Below are 21,434 nucleotides of genomic sequence, written 5' to 3' on the forward strand. Positions count from 1 at the left end.
GTAGGTCCACCAGCGTCCTATATGATGAATGAGACTGTCACTCTGCAGCGGAGTGTGCGCTGATATGAAACTTCCTGGCAGATTAAAACTGTTTGCCGGACCGAGACTCGAACTCGGGACCTTTGCCATTTGCGGGCAAGTGCTCTACCAACTGAGCTACCCGAGCACGACTCACGCCCCGTCCTCACAGCTTTACTTCTGCCAGTACCTCGTCTCCTACCTTCCAAACTCTACAGAAGCTCTCCTGCGAACCACGCAGAACTAGCAGTCCTGAAAGAAACGATATTGCGGAGACACGGCTTAGCCACAGCCTGGGGAATGTTTCCAGAATGAGAATGAGAAGTTTGGAAGCTAGGAGACGAGGTACTGGCAGAAGTAAAGCTGTGAGGATGGGGTGTGAGTCGTCCTATATGCTGTCTCCTTTACTCCTTTCATAAAATTCGCCTTCCTTAGGAGACGAGGTACTGGCAGAAGTAAAGCTGTGAGGATGGGGTGTGAGTCGTCCTATATGCTGTCTCCTTTACTCCTTTCATAAAATTCGCCTTCCTTACCACAACCCTCATGTGCTCGCTCCATTTCATATCACTTTTCAGTGTTACACTAAGCTATTTAAACAACTTGACTATGTCAAGCAGGTAACTACTAATGCTGTATCCAAACATTAAGGGGTTGTTTTTCCTACTCATCTGCATTAACTTACTTGTTCTCACATTCAGAGCTAGCTACCTTTCATAGAGAACTACGGCGGTCCTATCACACTTCCCTGGGGCAATCCTGACGATATCCTCACCTCTGATGATCTCCCACCATCAAGGACAAAAAACTTTGTTCTATTACGTAAGAAGTCTTTACTCGACTCTCATATCTGAACTCGCCCCATAATACCTTTATAACAACCTGCACTGTGTCACAATGTCAAATACTTTCAGGAAATCTAGAAATTTGCAATCTAACTGTTGGCCTTCATCTACAGTTCACAGTATATGATGTGAGAAGAGGGCAAGCCGAATTTTGCATGAGAAATGCTTTCTAAAACCATGCTGATTCATGGATGTAACATTCTCAGTCTCAAGAAAGTTCATTATATTTGAACTGAGAATAAGTTCAAGGATTCAGCAGCAAACCAAAGTTAGGGATATGGGTCTGTAATTTTACGGGTCCATCCTTTTACCTTTCTTATATACAGGAGTCAGCTGCACTTTTTTCCAGTCACTTGGGACTTTGTGCTGGGTGAGAGATACACAATAAATGCAACAAGGATGCTTATTACTATACTATCCACATGGAAGGCTGTTTGATGGTCAAACAATGGTATGTTTGTACGATTCTCCCATGTGAATGACTTCTTGAATGTGAAATTTAATCTTTTGGCTTTCATTTTGCTATCTTCAACTGCCACACCAGACTGGTCGACAAGTGACTGGATGGAAGTCTTAGACCCGCTTCGCGATTTCACATAAGACTAGAATTTTGTCACGTTCCCTGCCAGATCTTTTGCTAAGGTATGATAGTGATGGTTGTTGTATACTTTGCGCATAGATCTTTTCACAGACGCACAAAGCTCTACTAACTTTTGCTTGGCGTCATTTGTGCATTCCCTTTTAATCTTCCGAATTTCATTATTAAACCTTGGTGGGTCTTCTCCATCCTTTATCCACTTACTCTGCACATAACTCCCCAGGCCATGATTTACAACCTGCTTGAACTTTGCCCATAATTCCTCTAGGTCCATCTAACAGGATCTACATGACCAATTCACTTTCTACATGAGAGGCTAACAACTGCTTATCTAGCACTAACACTCTCCCAGCCTTCTTGGCTCATTTATTAACTTTTGTAACCATAGTTGCTGTAATGAGACGATTTCTAAGCCCCACTTCTATACTGAAATTGTCAATAACAGCTGGCCTATTTTCTGCTACAAAGTCTGAAGTATTTCCACTGTGTGTGGGCTGCCAAGCTGCTCAACATAGTTTTCAGAAAATATTTTCAATAGTATTTCACACAACTGTCTGTACTCCCTGCAATTTATCAATAGATATCCCAGTATGCATTTGGTAGGTTCAACTCCCCTCCAAATAGTACTGCATGATCTGGGTACTTACACTCTACTGACTGTAGACTTTCACTGAACGGCTTTACGACTTTCGAACTGTCACAGTGAAATAGGATGGCCTGTGGCAACACCCAACAATTAAATTGGTTTCACCTACACTTGTTATACTCGACCAGATAACTTCATTGTCACATTCATTTCAATCTCAATAAAGACCATATTTTTATCAATATATGTGGTCTGTATTTATGTGGATTGGACTGGGTCCTCTGGGTGTTCAGCTACTTGCAAGATCATTTTCAGCCATTCATGGACTTCATATTCCCAAACAACGATGTCATGTCACCAGGTTACAACTGTTCGTATTTGTTTGAAGAACATGCTGGATAATTCGAAAGAACAATTTGAGCACCTAGATCGCCCAACACGAATCCCACTGAAAATTTACGGAACAGTCGAGACTTAAGTTTGTGCAAAACATCCTGCACCAGCATCCTGCACCAGCAACACTTTTGCAATTATGGACAGATTTACAGGCAGCATGGCTCATTATTTCTGCAGGGTACTTCCAATGACTTGTTGAGCCCATGCCATGTTGAGATGCTGCATGACACCAGCAAAAGGAGGTCTGGCACAATATTAGATGGTATCACATGACTTTTGGCACCACAGTGTATAATATGGAATGAAAACTCTTGTTTCTTGCTTGGGTGGGAAACCCTGTGTGGTACCTCCAAACACAATGACACCTTTCTTTTACAAGCGTGAGAATTGTCTATAGTGTCTATGTGTTGCAAGTACCAGGTGATCAAAAAGCCAATAAAAATTTGAAAATTTAATAAACCACAAAATAATGTAGATAGAGAGGTAAAAATCGACACACATGCTTGGAATGACATGGGGTTTAACAAAGATTCCAAGACTTACCAAGCGGGAAAGCGCCGGCAGACAGGCACATGAACAAAACACACAAACACACACACAGAATTACGAGCTTTCGCAACTGGCAGTTGCTTCGTCAGGAAAGAGGGAAGGAGAGGGAAAAATGAAAGGATGTGGGTTTTAAGGGAGAGGGTAAGGAGTCATTCCAATCCCGGGAGCGGAAAGGCTTCCCTTAGGGGAAAAAAAGGACAGGTGTACACTCGCGCACACACACACACATATCCATCCGCACATACACAGACACAAGCAGAGATATGTCTGCTTGTGTCTGTGTATGTGCGGATGGATATGTGTGTGTGTGTGTGTGTGTGTGTGTGTGTGTGTGTGTGTGTGTGTGTGTGTGTGTGTGTGTGTGTGTGTGCGCGCGCGCGAGCGCGAGTGTACACCTGTCCTTTTTTTGCCCCTAAGCGAAGCCTTTCCGCTCCCGGGATTGGAATGACTCCTTACCCTCTCCCTTAAAACCCACATCCTTTCATTTTTCCCTCTCCTTCCCTCTTTCCTGACGAAGCAACTGCCAGTTGCGAAAGCTCGTAATTCTGTGTGTGTGTTTGTGTGTTTTGTTCATGTGCCTGTCTGCCGGCACTTTCCCGCTTGGTAAGTTTTGGAATCTTTGTTTTTAATATATTTTTCCCATGTGGAAGTTTCTTTCTATTTTATATATATATATATATATATATATATATATATATATATATATATATATATATATATAGGCACATGAACAAAACACACAAACACACACACAGAATTACAAGCTTTCGCAACTGGCAGTTGCTTCGTCAGGAAGGAAGGAAGGAGAGCCTTCCTTCCTTCCTGACGAAGCAACTGCCAGTTGCGAAAGCTTGTAATTCTGTGTGTGTGTTTGTGTGTTTTGTTCATGTGCCTGTCTGCCGGCGCTTTCCCGCTTGGTAAGTCTTGGAATCTTTATTTTTAATATATTTTTCCCATGGGATATATATATATATATATATATATATATATATATATATATATATATATATATATATATATATATTCTTTCTTCACAAAATGTTCGGCAGATGGCGCTGCACAGCAAAACTTCAGTGACTGCGCATGACAATCGCGTATAAAAGGAGCTGAAATGAGGGAGAGAGTCAGATGCGCCAGCAGTCAAAGCATGTTGACATTACCTGAAAAGGCGCTTTTAGTGAAGCTGTATTATCAGAATGGGGAATGTGCTAGTTCAGCGCTACGATCCTATCGTCATAGGAAGGGAATTCGAACGGGTAAAGGTCCGTTGACAAATGCAGCTGTGGCGAGAATGATTTCGAAGTTGGAAGCCACGGGTTGTTTAGACGATAGACCCCTTAGTGGCCGACCGAGCACAAGGCGTAATGCTGCTGAGACAGTTCAGGAAGAAATGGAGACTGTAGCGGGTTTGTCTCTGCACGGGGAAGCCAGCGCTCGTGCAGTCTCACGTCGCACCGGCATTCCGTACACTACTGTCTGGTTGGCACTGAGGCGTACCCTCCGATGCTATCCGTACAAAATCCATCGGCATCATGAACTGTTACCAGGCGATTTAGTGAAGCGGAGGGCATTTCAAAAGATGGCGGAAGATGACGATTGGTTGAGTAACATGTTGTGGACTGACGAAGCTCATTTCATGCTGCGAGGGTCTGTCAACACCCATAACTGCAAAATTTGGCCTACCGAAAATCCTAGAACTGTCATGGAAACTCCATTGCATGACGAGAAAGTCACGGTATGGGTTGGATTTACCACATCTAACGTTACTTGGCCTTTTTCCTTTGAGGAAATGTGTGATTCTGGTTTTAAAACTGCTACCGTGACAGGTGAGAGATACGCCGATATGTTACAGAATCGCATCATCCCCAGCCTGGCTGATAAACACCTGCTGGAATGCACGATGTTCATGCAGGATGGCCCTCCACCCCATATTGCTAGAGGCATGAAAGATCTCTTGTGTGCTTCGTTTGGTGACGATCGTGTGCTCAGCCATCACTTTCATCACGCTTGGCCTCCCATTTCCGCAGACGTCAGTCCGTGCAATTATTGGCTTTGGGGTTACCTGAAGTCAAGTGTATAGTGATTGACCGACATATCTAGGGATGCAAAGACAACATCCTACACCAATGCCTCACCATAACTCCGGACATGCTTTACAGTGCTGTTCACAACATTATTCCTCTACTACAGCTATTGTTGAGGAATGATGGTGGACATATTGAGCATTTCCTGTTCAGAACATCATCTTTGCTTTGCTTTCCTTTATTATGCAAATTATTGCTATTCTGATCAGATGAAGCGCCATCTGTCAGACATTTTTTGGTTCTAATAAAATCCCGTCATTCCAAACATGTGTGTCAGTTTTCAAATTTATACTGCCTTTTTGATCACCCGGTATATCCTCCATGTTTCTCAGCAAACCTGATAAATATGTGAAGACAAGGTCACCAAAATTCTTCATCTCACTTTTAGAGACAGAACATTACAGTAACTTATACATCCCCAGATAATTGCTCTCCTGAAGCCGGGTAAACGTGGAGATAGTCCACGAAGGTGCTATCCCAGTGCACTGTTCAGTGTGATATATGCGAGTAAACCTCTGGAGTGACGACTGCTTAACAGGATTTGTCACATTACATATATTGTGATCCTTACAAAATGAGCCAACTGAAGCTGCATCTTACATCACATACTGAAGAGCACTTTCGGAAAAAGATGAAAAAAATATGTGGCTTTCATTGATTTACCTGCCTGGAGACAAGGCCTACTCTATAAACTGATTAATACACTACTGGTCATTAAAATTTCTACACCAAGAAGAAATGCAGATGATAAACGGGCACTTATTGGACAAATCTATTATACTAGAACTGACATGTGATTACATTTTCACGCAATTTGAGTGCATAGATCCTGAGAAATCAGTACCTACAACAAACACATCTGGCCGTAATAACAGCCTTGATACGCTTGGCCATTGAGTCAAACAGAGCTTGGATGCCGTGTACAGGTACAGCTGCCCATGCAGTTTCAACACGATAACACTGTTCGTCAAGAGTAGTGACTGGCGTATTGTGACGAGCCAGTTGCTCAGCTACCATTGACCAGACGTTTTCAGTTGGTGAGAGATATGGATAATGTGCTGGTCAGGGCAGCAGTTAAACATTTTCTGTATCCAGAAAGGCCCGTACAGGACCTGCAGCATACAGTTGTGCATTATCCTGCTGAAACGTAGGGTTTTGCAGGGATTGAATAATGGTAGAGCCACAGGTCTAACACATCTGAAATGTAACATCCACTGTTGGAAGTTCTGTCAATGCGAACAAGAGGCGACCAAGACGTGTAACCAATGGCATGCCATACTGTCACGCCGGGTGATACGCCAGTATGGCGATGACGAATACACGCTTCCAATGTACATTCACTGCGATGTCGCCAAACACGGATGCGACCGTTGTGATGCTGTAAACAGAACCTGGATTCATCTGAAAGAACGATGTTTTGCCATTCGTGCACACACGTTCGTCTACACCATCGCAGGCACTCCTTTCTCTGATGCAGCGTCAAGGATAGCCGCAGCCACAGTCTCCGAGCTGATAGTCCGTGTTGCTGCAAATGTCGTCGAACTGTTTGTGCAGATGGTTGTTGTCTTGCAAACGTCCCCATCTGTTGACTCAGGGATCGAGACGTGGCTGCACGATCCGTTACAGCCGTGCGGATAAGATGCCTGTCATCTCGACTGCTAGTGATACGAGGCCGTTGGGATCCAGCACGGCATTCCGTATTACCCTCCTCAACCCACCGTTCCATATTCTGCTAACAGTCATTGGATCTCAACCAATGCTAGCAGCAATGTCGACTGCTAGTGATACGAGGCCGTTGGGATCCAGCACGGCATTCCGTATTACCCTCCTGAACCCACCGTTCCATATTCTGCTAACAGTCATTGGATCTCAACCAATGCTAGCAGCAATGTCGCGATACGATAAACCGCAATCGGGATAGGCTACAATCTGACCTTTATCAAAGTCTGATACATGAAGGTACGCATTTCTCTTCCTTAAACGAGGCATCAAAATAAACGTTTCACCAGGCAACGTCGGTCAACTGCTGTTTGTGTATGAGAAATCGGTTGGATACTTTCCTCATGTCAGCACGTTGTAGGTGTCGCCACCGGCACCAACGTTGTGTGAATGCTCTGAAAAGCTAATCATTTGCATATCACAGCATCTTCTTCCTGTCGGTTAAATTTTGCATCTGTAGCACATCATCTTTATGGTGTAGCAATTTTAATGGCCAGTGGTGTATAACCCTACATCAAAGGTTACAAAGCTTACTGACAACACGATTGGTAAAAGAGGATTCCATGTCATTGTGGGTAACAATCAGAAGCCAGAAATTCCTCCAAAATGGCTTACCTGGTTGCTTGGTATTAGCCCTACTGCTCTTCAGCATTTACAGTCCCAATATGGCAGATGCATCATGTAAGAAATTTGGTTCTGATGGCAACAGCAAAAAGTCACTTTTTGAAACTGTGGACAAAATCCTGACATATGATTTTTCTGTACTTCCACATGGGAAAAATATATTAAAAACAAAGATTCCAAGACTTACCAAGCGGGAAAGCGCCGGCAGACAGGCACATGAACAAAACACACAAACACACACACAGAATTACGAGCTTTCGCAACTGGCAGCGGCTTCGTCAGGAAGGAAGGAAGGAGAGGGAAAAATGAAAGGATGTGGGTTTTAAGGGAGAGGGTAAGGAGTCATTCCAATCCCGGGAGCGGAAAGACTTCCCTTAGGGGAAAAAAAGGACAGGTGTACACTCGCGCGCACGCACACACACACACACACACACACACACACACACACACACACACACACACACACACACACACACACACATCCATCTGCACATACACAGCCATGTGCAGATGGATGTGTGTGTGTGTGTGTGTGTGTGTGTGTGTGTGTGTGTGTGTGTGTGTGTGTGTGTGTGTGTGTGTGTGCGCGCGCGCGTGTACACCTGTCCTTTTTTTCCCCTAAGGGAAGTCTTTCCGCTCCCGGGATTGGAATGACTCCTTACCCTCTCCCTTAAAACCCACATCCTTTCATTTTTCCCTCTCCTTCCTTCCTTCCTGACGAAGCAACTGCCAGTTGCGAAAGCTCGTAATTCTGTGTGTGTGTTTGTGTGTTTTGTTCATGTGCCTGTCTGCCGGCGCTTTCCCGCTTGGTAAGTCTTGGAATCTTTGTTTTTAATAGATTTTTCTGTACTGGCAGATAACTTCCAAAAATAGAGGCTTAGACCTAAAGCTGCTAAGAAAGAAGTGACTTGCTTCCATCTTAATAACAGCTACGGATATCTATACTGATGACATGCCTGAACTACAATAACGAGCCATTATATCTGGTTGACGCAATAAATAAAACTTAGTCTTTAAACCCTCGAGTTGGTACACCTATTTATTATGTGCGCCAACCACAATGTTATTTGTCTTGCACTGTCCAATTGTTTTTTCACAATTGTGTGCCCATGCCTATTCCCTCACCATTGCCTCAGCAAACACACTGGTAAAGTGTGTTGTCACAAGTTCAAATGAGCAGCAGTAATATAAAATTAACGGCAAGCCAGACGAGAAAAAATTTACAATCCACGCAACGACAAAGTGCCGCAGATCCGAGCTAGCTAAACCCACAATGAGGCAGTTGTCTACAAGACAATCAGTAAATGAATGGGTGGGAACCGATGCAACTGCACTGTATAAAGGGCCGAATGGGTCATTAATGTGAGGTAACATTTGTACATGGCAACAAAATGATACAAGGAAAGTTTATTTTCTAACTGTTCAGTTAAAAATTGATTTAGCTCATATATTATAAGTTGCTTTTACCAAAATTTAACTAAGATTAAACTATGATTTTGCTTGTACATGTTTACCTTCATAATGAAGACAGCTATTCTTTACATGCGTACAAATTACATAGCACACATGCTCATGTTACGAAAATTGGGTTGTCTGCTTGAGGGTTAAATTGCATCTAGCAAAAGATGCTACTCAGCCGAGGACAAGAAATAGTCTTGTTGAAAAACTTTGTGGAACCAAGTATAGATCTTCAGCAACAACTCTGCATACTTCTGCACTGAGCTCGATACGTTCTGCAGCAGAGCATTGAGCACCAGCACAGTTTAACAGCACTCACAGAAACAAAACTCATGTCCAACTTAATAATACTACGTGTGTTATTTTTGAAACAATTATGGCTACTCCCACCATGTGGCTACCTGTGATGAGTCATCATTCCCAAATCTGTGAAGGAAAGAAGCATTGATCTGGGAACACATTAAGATCTTAGCCATCCCTACACTATGGGTACATCCCGAAATCTGTGATCTCAAAATCAAATGACTTTGTTCAAGACATCTTGCATTTGTAAACATTCTCATTCGGGTTAACATCAATTCCTAGAGGAGAAAATGGCTCCAAAATGTCCCACAACTATGCCAGTTATTACAAAGTGTCATTGAGACAGGCGCTGGGTTTGATCAATCCCGCACAATCTCAACTGAGAATGAAGCATGGAAGATGCGCAGATTTGCTTTTTAAATGAGGTATGTTGTCTTCACCAGCAATCAAATGCAGCACACTAAGGCACTGGGGGATATTGCAGTGCCAGAACATATATAGGCTGTTCTGAGGAATTCCTGATGTCTGCCTCAATTTCAGTCATATACAAGGACTAGATATTTGCCTGTAATTAAGTATTAAGTTTTTAGCAACAGCGTAATGTAATTCAATATTATAATTTACTTAAATGCCATACATTAACTAAATAAATGTGTGTGATGTGTTGCGTAATGATGAGAGAAGGGGAATTTTGAAACCCAACACACAAACCACTCCACTCAAATAGCAGGAAGAGGCACCCCTCTTATCCCTGTTCAACAGATGGATCAACACTGACTGTGTCACACAACCTTACATTGTGAACCAATGCAGACAGATTAGCGATTTAGTCCAGGACATCGAGATCTGGATATCAGGAACTTTCTGACACCATTTCTGCTCCTCATGCCAGTTAAATATTGGTGGTGGAAATGTCTTCTACAATCAGGATTCAAATTGCTTGCCATTGAGTCTAGCACCACCACACATGGGTTCATTGGTGACTTCAGATCTGGAAGCAGGTAATAATAGAGATAGAGATCTATTATGAAATGGCAGATGAAAACTGTAATGTACCTGCTGCTAAGGGATTGTAACTGAAGACTAGTTAAAAAGCGGTTAGTGAACAGCGAGATCAAAGTGTATTTTTCTCACATCTATGTAATTTTACAACCATACGTTCCATTTCACTGAATTGAGCACGAATTTAATGTTTTCTGTATATTTATATTAGTTTGTATTAACTTCAGTGTTCATAACATTTTACATTTCATAAATAGTTGCATGTAAATCACAGACACAAATACTTTCAACTGCTTTTGAATAAAAATATATACCTAAAAATCATATAGACTGAAATCTGAAGAAAGACAATGCCCTTATGAAAATGTCAATACTAAATTTGGAATGGATTTATATGTAAATTTCCATAAAAAGTGTGTAAAATTGTAAACCATTATGTAATTCATTAGTAATTCACAAAACATTGTACTCTAGTTTCAAATATTCAGACAAGCGAAGTCACACAGAAGCACTATGAAAAATTTATACCACTTTGTAAATTAACAATTGAAATTTTATTTGGATGTTTTAATATTAATAATATATACTTCCATATTTTTAAAAATTTTATTAATACATCGTGCTCATGAAACTGTGGGCTCAGTGTGTATTTGTAGGGCAGAGTATTTTGTTTGTATCAGGCACAGTATTTCTCTGTATTGTTCAGTTGTCAGTTCTTTGATGAACTGTAGTAATGAAGGTTTGAAATAATGAGAAGCAGAAATACTTTTGTTTGCACTTACCGTGTCAGCAGCTTTTCCGTTGCTTGCTGCAGTTAACTGTTTGCACAGTGAACGGTGGGAAGCAAATAAGGCAGGTCTCCGTGCATATGATTAGACCGCATCAGGGAAACAATGAGAAACGTCATCGTGATGTCGAGTATATGGAAGTAAAAGAATGGGGCCAGTGTCGTGCTTACATGTTTCATGTAGGAATGTTGTCAGCACTTGCAGTGAAGAATAATGGGAACAAATGAAGGTGTGTCAGCTTTTTATGTTATGCATCCAATGAGAGAGCAGTAGGCACCCAGACGTGTTTTGAAGCATTTTTGGAAGAAATGGTAACACATTGTTGTAAATGAGGAATATAAATTTAATTGCTCTTTGTTTGAGTCGCAGCTGTTTCAACAGTGCTTGTGCCTGCACACCAAGGACAGCAACACAGTCCATGATATATTTGAAAAAGCAGTGAAATATTTCTTTCGTCTGTGTTGCTACACAATCTATTTTTATTTTATTTATTTATTTATTTATTTATTTCATTCGTGTTCTGTAGACCCATTAGCGATAAATCACTTGGGTGTAGAATGTGTCTACATGCATGAGCATACTGAGTTAAGTGGATCAATGTTTTTCAATTAAATCATGGGAGCAGGTGGGTAGATCAATGTTTAACATCATATTGAATGTGCAACTATTAATAACAAACATTGATTCACCTAACTTCTCCCACGATTTAATTAAAAAACTCTGATCCTCTACTCAAAGTTGCAGCTTTTGCTGCACTTCAAGATAACTCCATCCACACAAACTTTTGACTCTTTAAGAGTCATTTTACCACTACATTTGATATATTTTCATGTCTGCAATTAATTCATGAAACATGCAACAATGGCTGATGTTGCCATGCAGAACTAAACTACTTAAATCAGTCCACTTTATAATACATGTGGCAATAATCACAAAATATTTCTCTCAAAACTCGCAAATACAATGAAAAACACAAACATGACATTGGCTTCATTTTTGGTGGTAGAAATACATTGCCTCTGTTCTTGCCTCTCCTTGGTTATGTCACAGAATCATCTCACTAGCCACTAACTACACAATCTGATGCATTCCCAACATATGAGCAGTAGATAAGTACTGCCGCTTGCCCTGATCTAGACTTTAGGCATATATGAAGTTACATGGCAGCATAATGGAATACTGTCATATAAAACAGAACACTTCATAAAATTTAAACTGTACCTGCCTAACCACCTTCTCAGAAATAGGGACATTCTGAAAATACCTCACAAAGTTTTGAAAATGATCACTCGGCTGGTCTACAGACTGGTCCATAACCACAGCCCATTTTTCTTCAGTTGCATTTGTTGGCTATGGCAACTCACAACCAAACTTTAACACTGGAAAATGAAACAATATTCCATGAAATCCTATCAAACTCCAAGAACCAGGCAGTACAAGAAATAAATAAGACAGCCAGTAATCAACATCATTGCACATAACAACCTGACCAATAATCACCAATCTCATAGTCCATGTCGAAAACAAAAGTAATCAATTCATATGTCCCACCAAAACAAGTCAATACACTCAACGACTTTCACTGGCTAACTTACCGCATATTATCACTTGATTGGCTACGACCAACAGAAACTAAACTGCCCACAAGAACATGCTGGAGATGAGCTGCCAACACCATAACTGCACTTTATCCTCTTTAGTCGTGCCTTAATTTCTCAGGATTTGTTGATCCCCTGAAGTTAACACATAAATTGGAATATTCGGCTGTCGGCTTTGACTGGTCATGTAGGAAACATGCAACAAATGCTGTAAACAACATGGAGACTATAATGTCACATCAGTGGCGATTTTTTCGAGCAGGCTAAACTACAGGTAAGTCTGTAATCACAACCAGGTTTCTTAAGTTTCACATTTGGTGGCTTCACCAAGCCACAAACAAACTTACCTACCAATCTAACCTAGACCTCAGGCTAAGCTAAAGATCAGTCCATCACCACAGCCACATTTTTTTGCTTTTACATTCACTGCAAAAAGGTAGGAATTTAAGGAGATGGAACCTGGATAAACTTACTAAACCAGAGGTTGTACTGAGTTTCAGGGAGAGCGTAAGGGAATAATTGTCACAAATGGGGGAAAGAAATACAGTAGAAGAATGGGTAGCTCTGAGGGATGAAGTAGTGTAGGCAGCAGAGGATCAAGTAGGTAAAAAGACGAGGGGTAGTAGAAATCCTTGGGTAACAGAAGAAATATTGAATTAAATTGATGAAAGGAGAAAATAGAAAAATGCATTAAATGAAGCAGGCAAAAAGGAATACAAATGTCTCAAAAATAAGATCAACAGGGTGTGCAAAATGGCTAAGCAGGGATGGCTAGAGGACAAATGTAAGGCTGTGGAGGCTTATCTCACTAGGGGGCAAGATAGATACTGCCTACAGGAAAATTAAAGAGACCTTTGGAGAAAAGAGAGTCACTTGTATGAATATCAAGAGCTCAGATGGAAACCCAGTTCTAAGCAAAAAAGGAAAAGCAGAAAAGTGGAAAGAGCCTGGACAAGCGTGATGTACTTGAGGACAATATTATGGAAATGGAAGAGGATGTAGATGAACATGAAATGGGAGATATGATACTGTGTGAAGAGTCTCACAGAGTACTGAAAGACCTGAGTCGAAAAAGGTGCCCCGGGAGTAGACAATGTGCCACTAGAACTACTGACGGCCTCGAGAGAGGCAATCCTGACAAAACTCTACCATCTGATGAGGAAGATGTATGAAACAGCCGAAATACCCTCAGACTTCAAGAAGAATATAATAATTCCAATCCCAAAGAAAGCAGGTGTTGAGAGATGTGAAAATTACCAAACTATCAGTTTAATAAGTCACTGCTGCAAAATACTAATGCGAATTCTTTACAGACGAATGGAAAACTGGTAGAAGCCGAACTCAGGGAAGATCAGTTTGGATTCCGTAGAAATACTGGAACACGTGAGGCAATACCAACTCTACGACTTATCTTAGAAGAAAGATTAAGGAAAGGAAAACCTATGTTTCTAGCATTTGTAGATTGGAATACTGTCTTTCAAATTCTAAAGGTGACAGGGGTAAAATACAGGGAGCGAAAGGCTATTTACAGTTTGCACAGAAACCAGATGGCAGTTATAAGAGTTGAGAGGCATGAAAGGGAAGCAGTGGTTGGGAAGGGAGTGAGACAGGGTTGTAGCATCTCCTCACTGTTATTCAATCTGTACATTGAGCAAGCAGTAAAGAAAACAGAAGACAATTTTGGAGTAGGTATTAAAATCCATGGGGAAGAAATAAAAACTTTGAGGTTCGCCGATGACTTCGTAATTCTGTCAGAGACAGCAAGAGGACTTGGAAGATCAGTTGAATGGAATAGACAGTGTCTTGAAAGAAGGGTATAAGATGAACATCTACAAAAGCAAAACGAGGATAATGGACTGTAGTCGAATTAAGCTGGGTGATGCTCAGGGAATTAGATTCGGAAATGAGACACTTAAAGCAGTAAAGGAGTTTTGCTATTTGGGGAGCAAAATAACTGATGGTTGTCGAAGTAGAGAGGATATAAAATGTAAACTGACAATGCCAAGGAAAGAGTTTCTGAAGAAGAGAAATTTGTTAACATCGAGTATAGATTTAAGTGCCAGGAAGTCGTTTCTGAAAGTATTTGTATGGAGTGTAGCCATGTATGAAAGTGAAATGTGGATGATAAATAGTTTGGACAAAAAGAGAATAGAAGCTTTAGAAATATTGTGCTACAGAAGAATGCTGAAGATTATATGGGTAAATTACATAACTAATGAGGAGGTAGTGAATAGAATTGGGGAGAAGAGGAGTTTGTGTCAGAACTTGACAAGAAGAAGGGACCGGTTGGTAGGACATGTTCTGAGGCATCACGGGATCACAAATTTAGCATTGGAGGACAGCGTGGAGAGTAATAATGCAAATGGAGTGGAGCGGAGTGCAGTTCTGTGTGGCGGCTGTAGAGGGAGACGAAGAGATAAATACACTAAGCAGATTGAGAAAGATGTAGGTTGCAGTAGATGAAGAAGCTTGCACAGGATAGAGTAGCATGGAGAGCTGCATCAAAGCAGTTTCAGGACTGAAGACTACAGCAGCAACAATAACAGCAACAAACATTCAGTGAACTCACTAATTATCAACAAAACTGTCAAAGTGTGCACAAAAACGTGACATTACAGCAGTCATTAACATTATATCGGTGGTCAAAGCCAACAACTCTTGTTGAATGTTCCTCTTGACTCATGTTTACTACACAGTACTGGTTATGTGCTTACATTGTGCCACTTTGCAAATAATGCAAAGCACTGTATTAGCAGTTACAATAGTTTAGCTATTGCTCCGGTTTGAAAGTTATTTACTTGCAAAATGTGTTTAGAGCAGAAGATTGCACATCACAAAGGAATTGGAATGATGTAACATAGCAATTCCTTTAGGTACAGTTAATTTGCAAATTTGACAATATTTGTCAGTAAGGATACACCAGGTCAATGAGCATAGTTACTGCTTCCGATAGCTATGACATTACAGTTGACTGCAACCCCCCTGCATTTAATGTTCATGTAATAAAAAGCACCAAGCAGAAAAAGATCCATCAGAAGTGGAGGAGAGTGCAAAATAAAGGGACAGGATCATACGTAGAAAAAAATTCAAGTCATTATTCGTGGCAGCAAAAGGGGAAGTACAAATTAAGCACTGGCAGTCGGTAAGGGCTACATCTGCAGGTACTAGTGGCTTCTTTGCTTAAGGGTGCCAGCATACGAGTACAGCTCTCACCAGGTAACGACGATAATCTTGTGCAGGTAGTCAATCATGGTGCCAGCCTCAAATAGGAGCGGGAGGTCCAGCACAATGAACTGGTGACCTGCAACACCAACATCAGGCAAAAGTTACACAATGGACCCCTTGTATTTTCTTAGCTTATGTGCAATACTCACACACAACGTGCACCAAACTACTCAGAATTTTCCATTGGATAATTTAGTTTTTCAAAGTTTACCTTGTAGTTTTACTTTTTAATGAAAACTGCATGAAATATAGTGCAGTTGCAGACATTGAGCTACACTACAAATTGACGTGTTTCCACATCCTTTATTTCACAGCCACTTCACAACCGAATCACCATTTTCCAACATAGACTTTACGCTATGCTACAGCTCAATCTGTTACTGCAACCAAGATTTCAGGGGTACCACTATCATACGATAGCCACAATGTCATATTCCAAAAACGCTAATATGCATAAGTGAAAAAAAAGCTCTGTCATACAGTTGTAAAACATATATAACAGATGTCAGAAACACACTACATCAGTTCAAAATTATCTGACTTTCCCATCACCAACATTTCCTCCGAAGTATCTGATTTGCCAGGGTGCAACATATTGAACTTTAACAACAAACCTCTCCTTAAAGACCAATTTCACTGAGACAGCATCTCGGCAAAATGTATATGGAGCTATTTCTGAGCTCAGAATATGTTCTGCAATTCTAAATCTGTCTCTGTAGTCACACATTCTATAAATTTGTGGAACTATGGTGTCCAGTTCATCTAGAAATGTGTTCTTTCAATTCTTATATACCTGTAGCTACTGCCTTCTTAGCAATCAATGGCTGAATAGATTACGATTAGAGTATAAACAGAAAGTGACCACCAGAAGTTATGCCGAAGTCCACCAGGTACACAGAGTAACATTGACATTTGACCTAAATCCTTGCCCATTTCAGGGCAACTAAAGAAACAGTTTATTTTTTAATTAATAAGATTTGAAAGCAAAACAGTAATAATACCTTCTGATTTAGACTCGTCCAAACTATTAAAGTTCCTGGAGAATCTCATATGTACATACAGTAGGGCTAACTATGCCAAGCTACAAAATTATTAACAAGTGGGCCATGGACAAGATGTTAAGAAATGAATACTTGAAAAAGGAAATAAAGAGTTTGATGCCTCACTGATGGTCATCTTTTCTCAGCTGGGCATGAATGAGGAAGGAAATATGCCATGACCTTGAAGAAAATATGACCAAACCTGCCTGAAACGGTTTAAAGAAACAACCAAAACGCTAAATCAGATTCAGTGGCACAAGATTTGAAATTCACTTCATCTTAAGTACTACAGAACCACTGCCTTAGCTTCTGCACCATGCTTCTTAGTTGTGAACACTGTAACATCAAAGTTGTGGAGATAACACATAATGTGCTGAAATATGCAAGTGTGCAAGAAAAACAAATCAACAGGTAGGCAGTATATCCAATTCAACCAAAGATTTGAACACAGCAAGTGGGTAGCTAAATGTAGCAAACAAATGTACATACCTTGAAATAAACATTTAACTGCAGCCCAAAACATTTCCTTGTGAATTTCTGGATGAGTGATTTCATTCAACTGTCTCCTCTTTTCCACATTCTCAAAAATGACTTCACCTAGTGCTTCACGATTCAGTGTGCCATCTGGGTGAAAGACTTCACTTCCAAAAACAGCTTTAATCTTGTGCCACGCTTTTCTTCCCGGCTCCACGACTACATAATAGAAAAAAGGCACAGTAACAACGAACTGTCACTGAAGAAAAGATCCATTCAAAGGTAATACATAATTATTTAAATGCTAAATATGTGATGCATAAATTTAAGTTTCGATACTAAAAGAACATTATCAACACCTTTTCGTGCCATGACATCAGCATCTATCACAGGAATACCATGTTCAACGAAAACTTGAGCCACTGTCGATTTGCCAGTAGCAATGCCGCCGGTCAGACCTACAATAAACATTTTAGATGATAGCTTAAAACTTGTTACAGTAGATATATGCTCGCTACCGGCGTACTCAAGTTTTTCATGAAGTCCTCTTTTTCGTTTCACGCAGACGACTAGCAGTGCACAAACATCAATCACACCCTAGTTACGCCATAAGCGTGAGGTCGGCAGATATTTTGAATGGGAAACTCCTCGGTCTGACAAGCCAAAAATCGATTTCGTCTTTCGAGGAATTCACACTGGCCGCAGTTTAGAACTGGAACAACTCTATTACTAATTTAAGCCTGTGGTAATTGACCGAAGCCTTGCCAGAGGGAAGAAAATGGTTATTACTAATAATGTTTTCAAGTTGGCTAGGCTGCTACTGTCCCATCTTTCGAGTATCAGTGTATGCATTAATTTGTCAATCAGCTGATAGAAACAATGGCGGCGAAGTCGTGGAGCGTGGGAAAATTGCCGCATCATGAGCAACAAGAATTGTGCATGACTAGGCCAAAGTACAGGCAAGGAAGGAAATTCACAGCCGTCAAGGTAGAAGAAGCAATGTGTATCCTATGAAAAAGCTAAATGACGTTTGTTATTGTAATTGTTGTTTGTTGACATTTTGTTGTTATTGTCGTTTCCGTTGAAATACCTTGATTAATTTTCATTGGCTCATGCAGAAATATTTCTTTATATACACATACTGTACGAGAAGTGTTTTAGTCATTGTCGATCGCAGTTTTTTTAGCGGACGATGAAGGGAAAGAATCCAACTAACAATTGTAAAAATGGACTTCTAAACTACACCGCGACTCATGAAGTCTTTAATCATGTTTTCATTCCGTGTGTAAAAGTAACATGCGTTGATTATGGCGTTAGTTGCCAAAATGTTGGTAAAAGTTACGCAGCGTAAAATATTGCACTGGAACCGTGCTTTTCATCGACTTTTTCTTGGACGTCTTAAGTTTGTACTCACAGCATCTGTTTCCGAGTTGTGGGGGCAGGAATGTCAGAATGATACCAATAACCGGTAAAATGTACATATATACTGCTGAACTTCGAGTTCAGTATGACATTGCTCTGATAGAAATAGCAACAAGAGAACAGCAATTACTAAAACAAACATTCAGTATGAGCACTGACCTACAGTCTGTATTCACTAAGAAAAAAAGAGAAAGGAATATTATTTCCCAGCTCATGTTATCCACAGGTTTATTCATCCATTTTTAAGAATTTTCCACGGAGTTGTTGCCCTTTGATGGAGTATGCCCTTTTACACACATTGCATAGTAATATATTTTGAATATGTTAAAAGGAATATGAATGGTTTATACTTGACACATGTAATAAAGGTTAAATATGAATGCGTCATGCAGAATGAATAAAGAAGGATCAGTATGTATGACATAATACACATGTCAAGAAAAACACTTTCACAAGTATAAAGGAGGTATTCTGAACACATGTTAATCATTAAGTACAGATACATTAAGAAAATAAAACACAACAGTATGACACAATAAGCATTTTAAGGAATGCTCAAATAATATAGTGGTCAGATAGTGGAGCAATTTTAGTAGGTGAGATAACTGTTATTACATATAGAAGGTTCTTGTTCAAACCACATCTTTGTAATGTTTCTGAAGACAGTCAGTGATAGATTGTGTGCTGTAGTTGGTAACATATTAAATAACTGTATCCTTATGTATGTGTAACTACTTCGGTTTTTTTAGGGCTTGTAACTTGGATGTTAATCATCCCCCTTGGCGTATGTCATACTTATGTGTATTCTCGTGCGTTCCACAGCTTTTATGGTTTTCCTTGGTATGCACCAAGCAGCTAAGAATAAACAGTGTTGCAGCTGTCAGTACTTAAAGCTCTTTACAGTATTCCCCACATGACGTGGTTTATTACTCCAGCAATGCATGTAATGGCATTTTGTGGCAGTTAAAAATTATTTTCGCTTCAGAGGAATTGTCCCATAGAAACACTGCGTATGTTAGGTGGTTGTGAAAAAAAGCAGATCTTGGAATCCGTTATTATTCTCTGGCTGCAGTTTACTGTGGTTTAACGAGAGTTTCACAGCAGACACATTTCACTTCTATTTATAAAGCATCTTCTCTGGTATTTTTCAAATTGGTGCATATGTGTCTACATTTTGGATTGCTTTAGATTAAAAACTTACTGTATTTATGCCGTTTATTTACATATTCTTCAAACTACTGCTTCTTACCTCTGTTACCTGACATTGATGCCGAAAGACTGCATTTCATGTACAAACTTGCCAGTTTTTGCCTTTCAACTTTTTTTATTGTCTGCATTTACATTATTTACGCTTCACCTCACTTTTCATGTGTGTGTGTGTGTGCGCGTCTGTGTCTGTCTGTCTGTGTGTGTGTGTGTGTGTGTGTGTTTTTTCATTAATTTGCAGTAACTCCCTCCCCAGCCCTCCTCCCTCTTCCCATCCCCAATCTCCCCTCCCCCCCCCCCCCCTCAATCTCCCACACACAAACAAACAAATTATATAGGCCTATTAAAAAAAAAAAGTATTTCAAAGGTGGCAGTGCTCACAATCCAAACAAAAACAAATGAACAGACATAAACACTGTGCTGAGTGAGAACACACGCTACTTCAGTTGGATCTCCAAAACTAAGGTGAAGAGTAAGTAATACAAATGTGGCATAATAAAGAGTGCAGAAAGGGAAAAACTGTCTAGTGAGTATGTGACACAAAATCTTTTGACATTAATCTCTGCCAACAAAGAGGGATGAAGCAATGGTTTGCAGAATATATAAACAAGAAGCAGAAACACTGCAAGTAAAATGCACACCAATTTCATAAACAAAAAATATTGTATTTAATCTAAAACAACCAAAAATATATGTATCCAGTTTGCAGAATAAAGACGTAGGATACTTTATAAAGAAAAGCGAAGCACATCTGGGATAAAACACACTTTAATTATAAGGTGAAGAAACCAGTAATAACAGATGGCATAATAAAAGTTCAGCAACTGCTTATCAGTCACACAAGAAGAATATTTACAATTTTAGAGTGCTGAAGTTGTAATTTATTTACTGTCAGCCATATAGGAGAAAATAGTACTATTTTTTTAATGAATCTAGTCACCTAAGATATTAATCGTGGTGTGAGAGCTAATGCTGTGTACTGCCAGTGATAACATGCCACTTGATTTCAATAATGAAAGACTTCAGAATGCTATCATTACTATCCTCTGCACTGCTACTGACAGAAAACCAAATGAGATGGATCTTTCTTGTTCCTTTTTGTGTTATTGTAGTAAGTAGTTGCTTTCAATTATAGTTGTTATTTTGAATGTATGTCTGGCCATTTTTTACATGTTCTGAAAGTGACAGTTTTTGCTTGACCATCTTTCCTCGCCCAATCTTTCTGGTAAATAATCATTTCTTTTTGTTGTAAAATTTCCAAAATTTAAGAGGTTTTTATTTAAGCTTTAACTATGGCGAAACTTCGACACTTATCTGACACACTACATCACGTGTTGAAGTTGACATAAACAGGGGATTCATTGATTTACATGCCACATTAAGTTAATGATGTATTTATTTGTTTTGCACTATTTCCATTTTTGCCTAATAAGTAGAAGATTCATTTGTTGACCACGTTCAGTGCCTAGGTGGTAAAGTTTAAGATTCCAACTTCAGCTGGT

At 40.0% G+C, this 21,434-nt stretch overlaps 2 protein-coding genes and 1 non-coding gene across 3 annotated transcripts in view; 1 reads left to right on the forward strand and 2 right to left on the reverse strand.

The window, feature by feature from the left end:
• LOC126295468 (dephospho-CoA kinase) overlaps window positions 1-18,220 on the reverse strand; it is a 34,771-nt gene extending 16,551 nt beyond the window's left edge. The window contains exons 1-3 of the mRNA XM_049988004.1: window positions 17,664-18,220; window positions 17,320-17,523; window positions 15,779-15,866 (exon numbers count right to left, since the gene is read on the reverse strand). Of these exons, the coding sequence (XP_049843961.1) occupies window positions 15,779-15,866; window positions 17,320-17,523; window positions 17,664-17,775 (404 nt within the window). The 5' untranslated portion in view covers window positions 17,776-18,220. The remainder of the gene's footprint in view (window positions 1-15,778; window positions 15,867-17,319; window positions 17,524-17,663) is intronic.
• Window positions 93-167, reverse strand: Trnal-caa (transfer RNA leucine (anticodon CAA)). The gene has a single exon. It is a non-coding gene; the product is annotated as a tRNA-Leu (tRNA).
• Window positions 18,184-21,434, forward strand: part of LOC126295467 (uncharacterized) — a 68,634-nt gene continuing 65,383 nt past the window's right edge. The window contains exon 1 of the mRNA XM_049988003.1: window positions 18,184-18,291. Coding sequence (XP_049843960.1) covers window positions 18,184-18,291 — 108 coding nt within the window. The remainder of the gene's footprint in view (window positions 18,292-21,434) is intronic.

This window comes from Schistocerca gregaria, chromosome 11, assembly GCF_023897955.1.
Source record: "Schistocerca gregaria isolate iqSchGreg1 chromosome 11, iqSchGreg1.2, whole genome shotgun sequence".
NCBI classification, from domain to species: domain Eukaryota; kingdom Metazoa; phylum Arthropoda; class Insecta; order Orthoptera; family Acrididae; genus Schistocerca; species Schistocerca gregaria.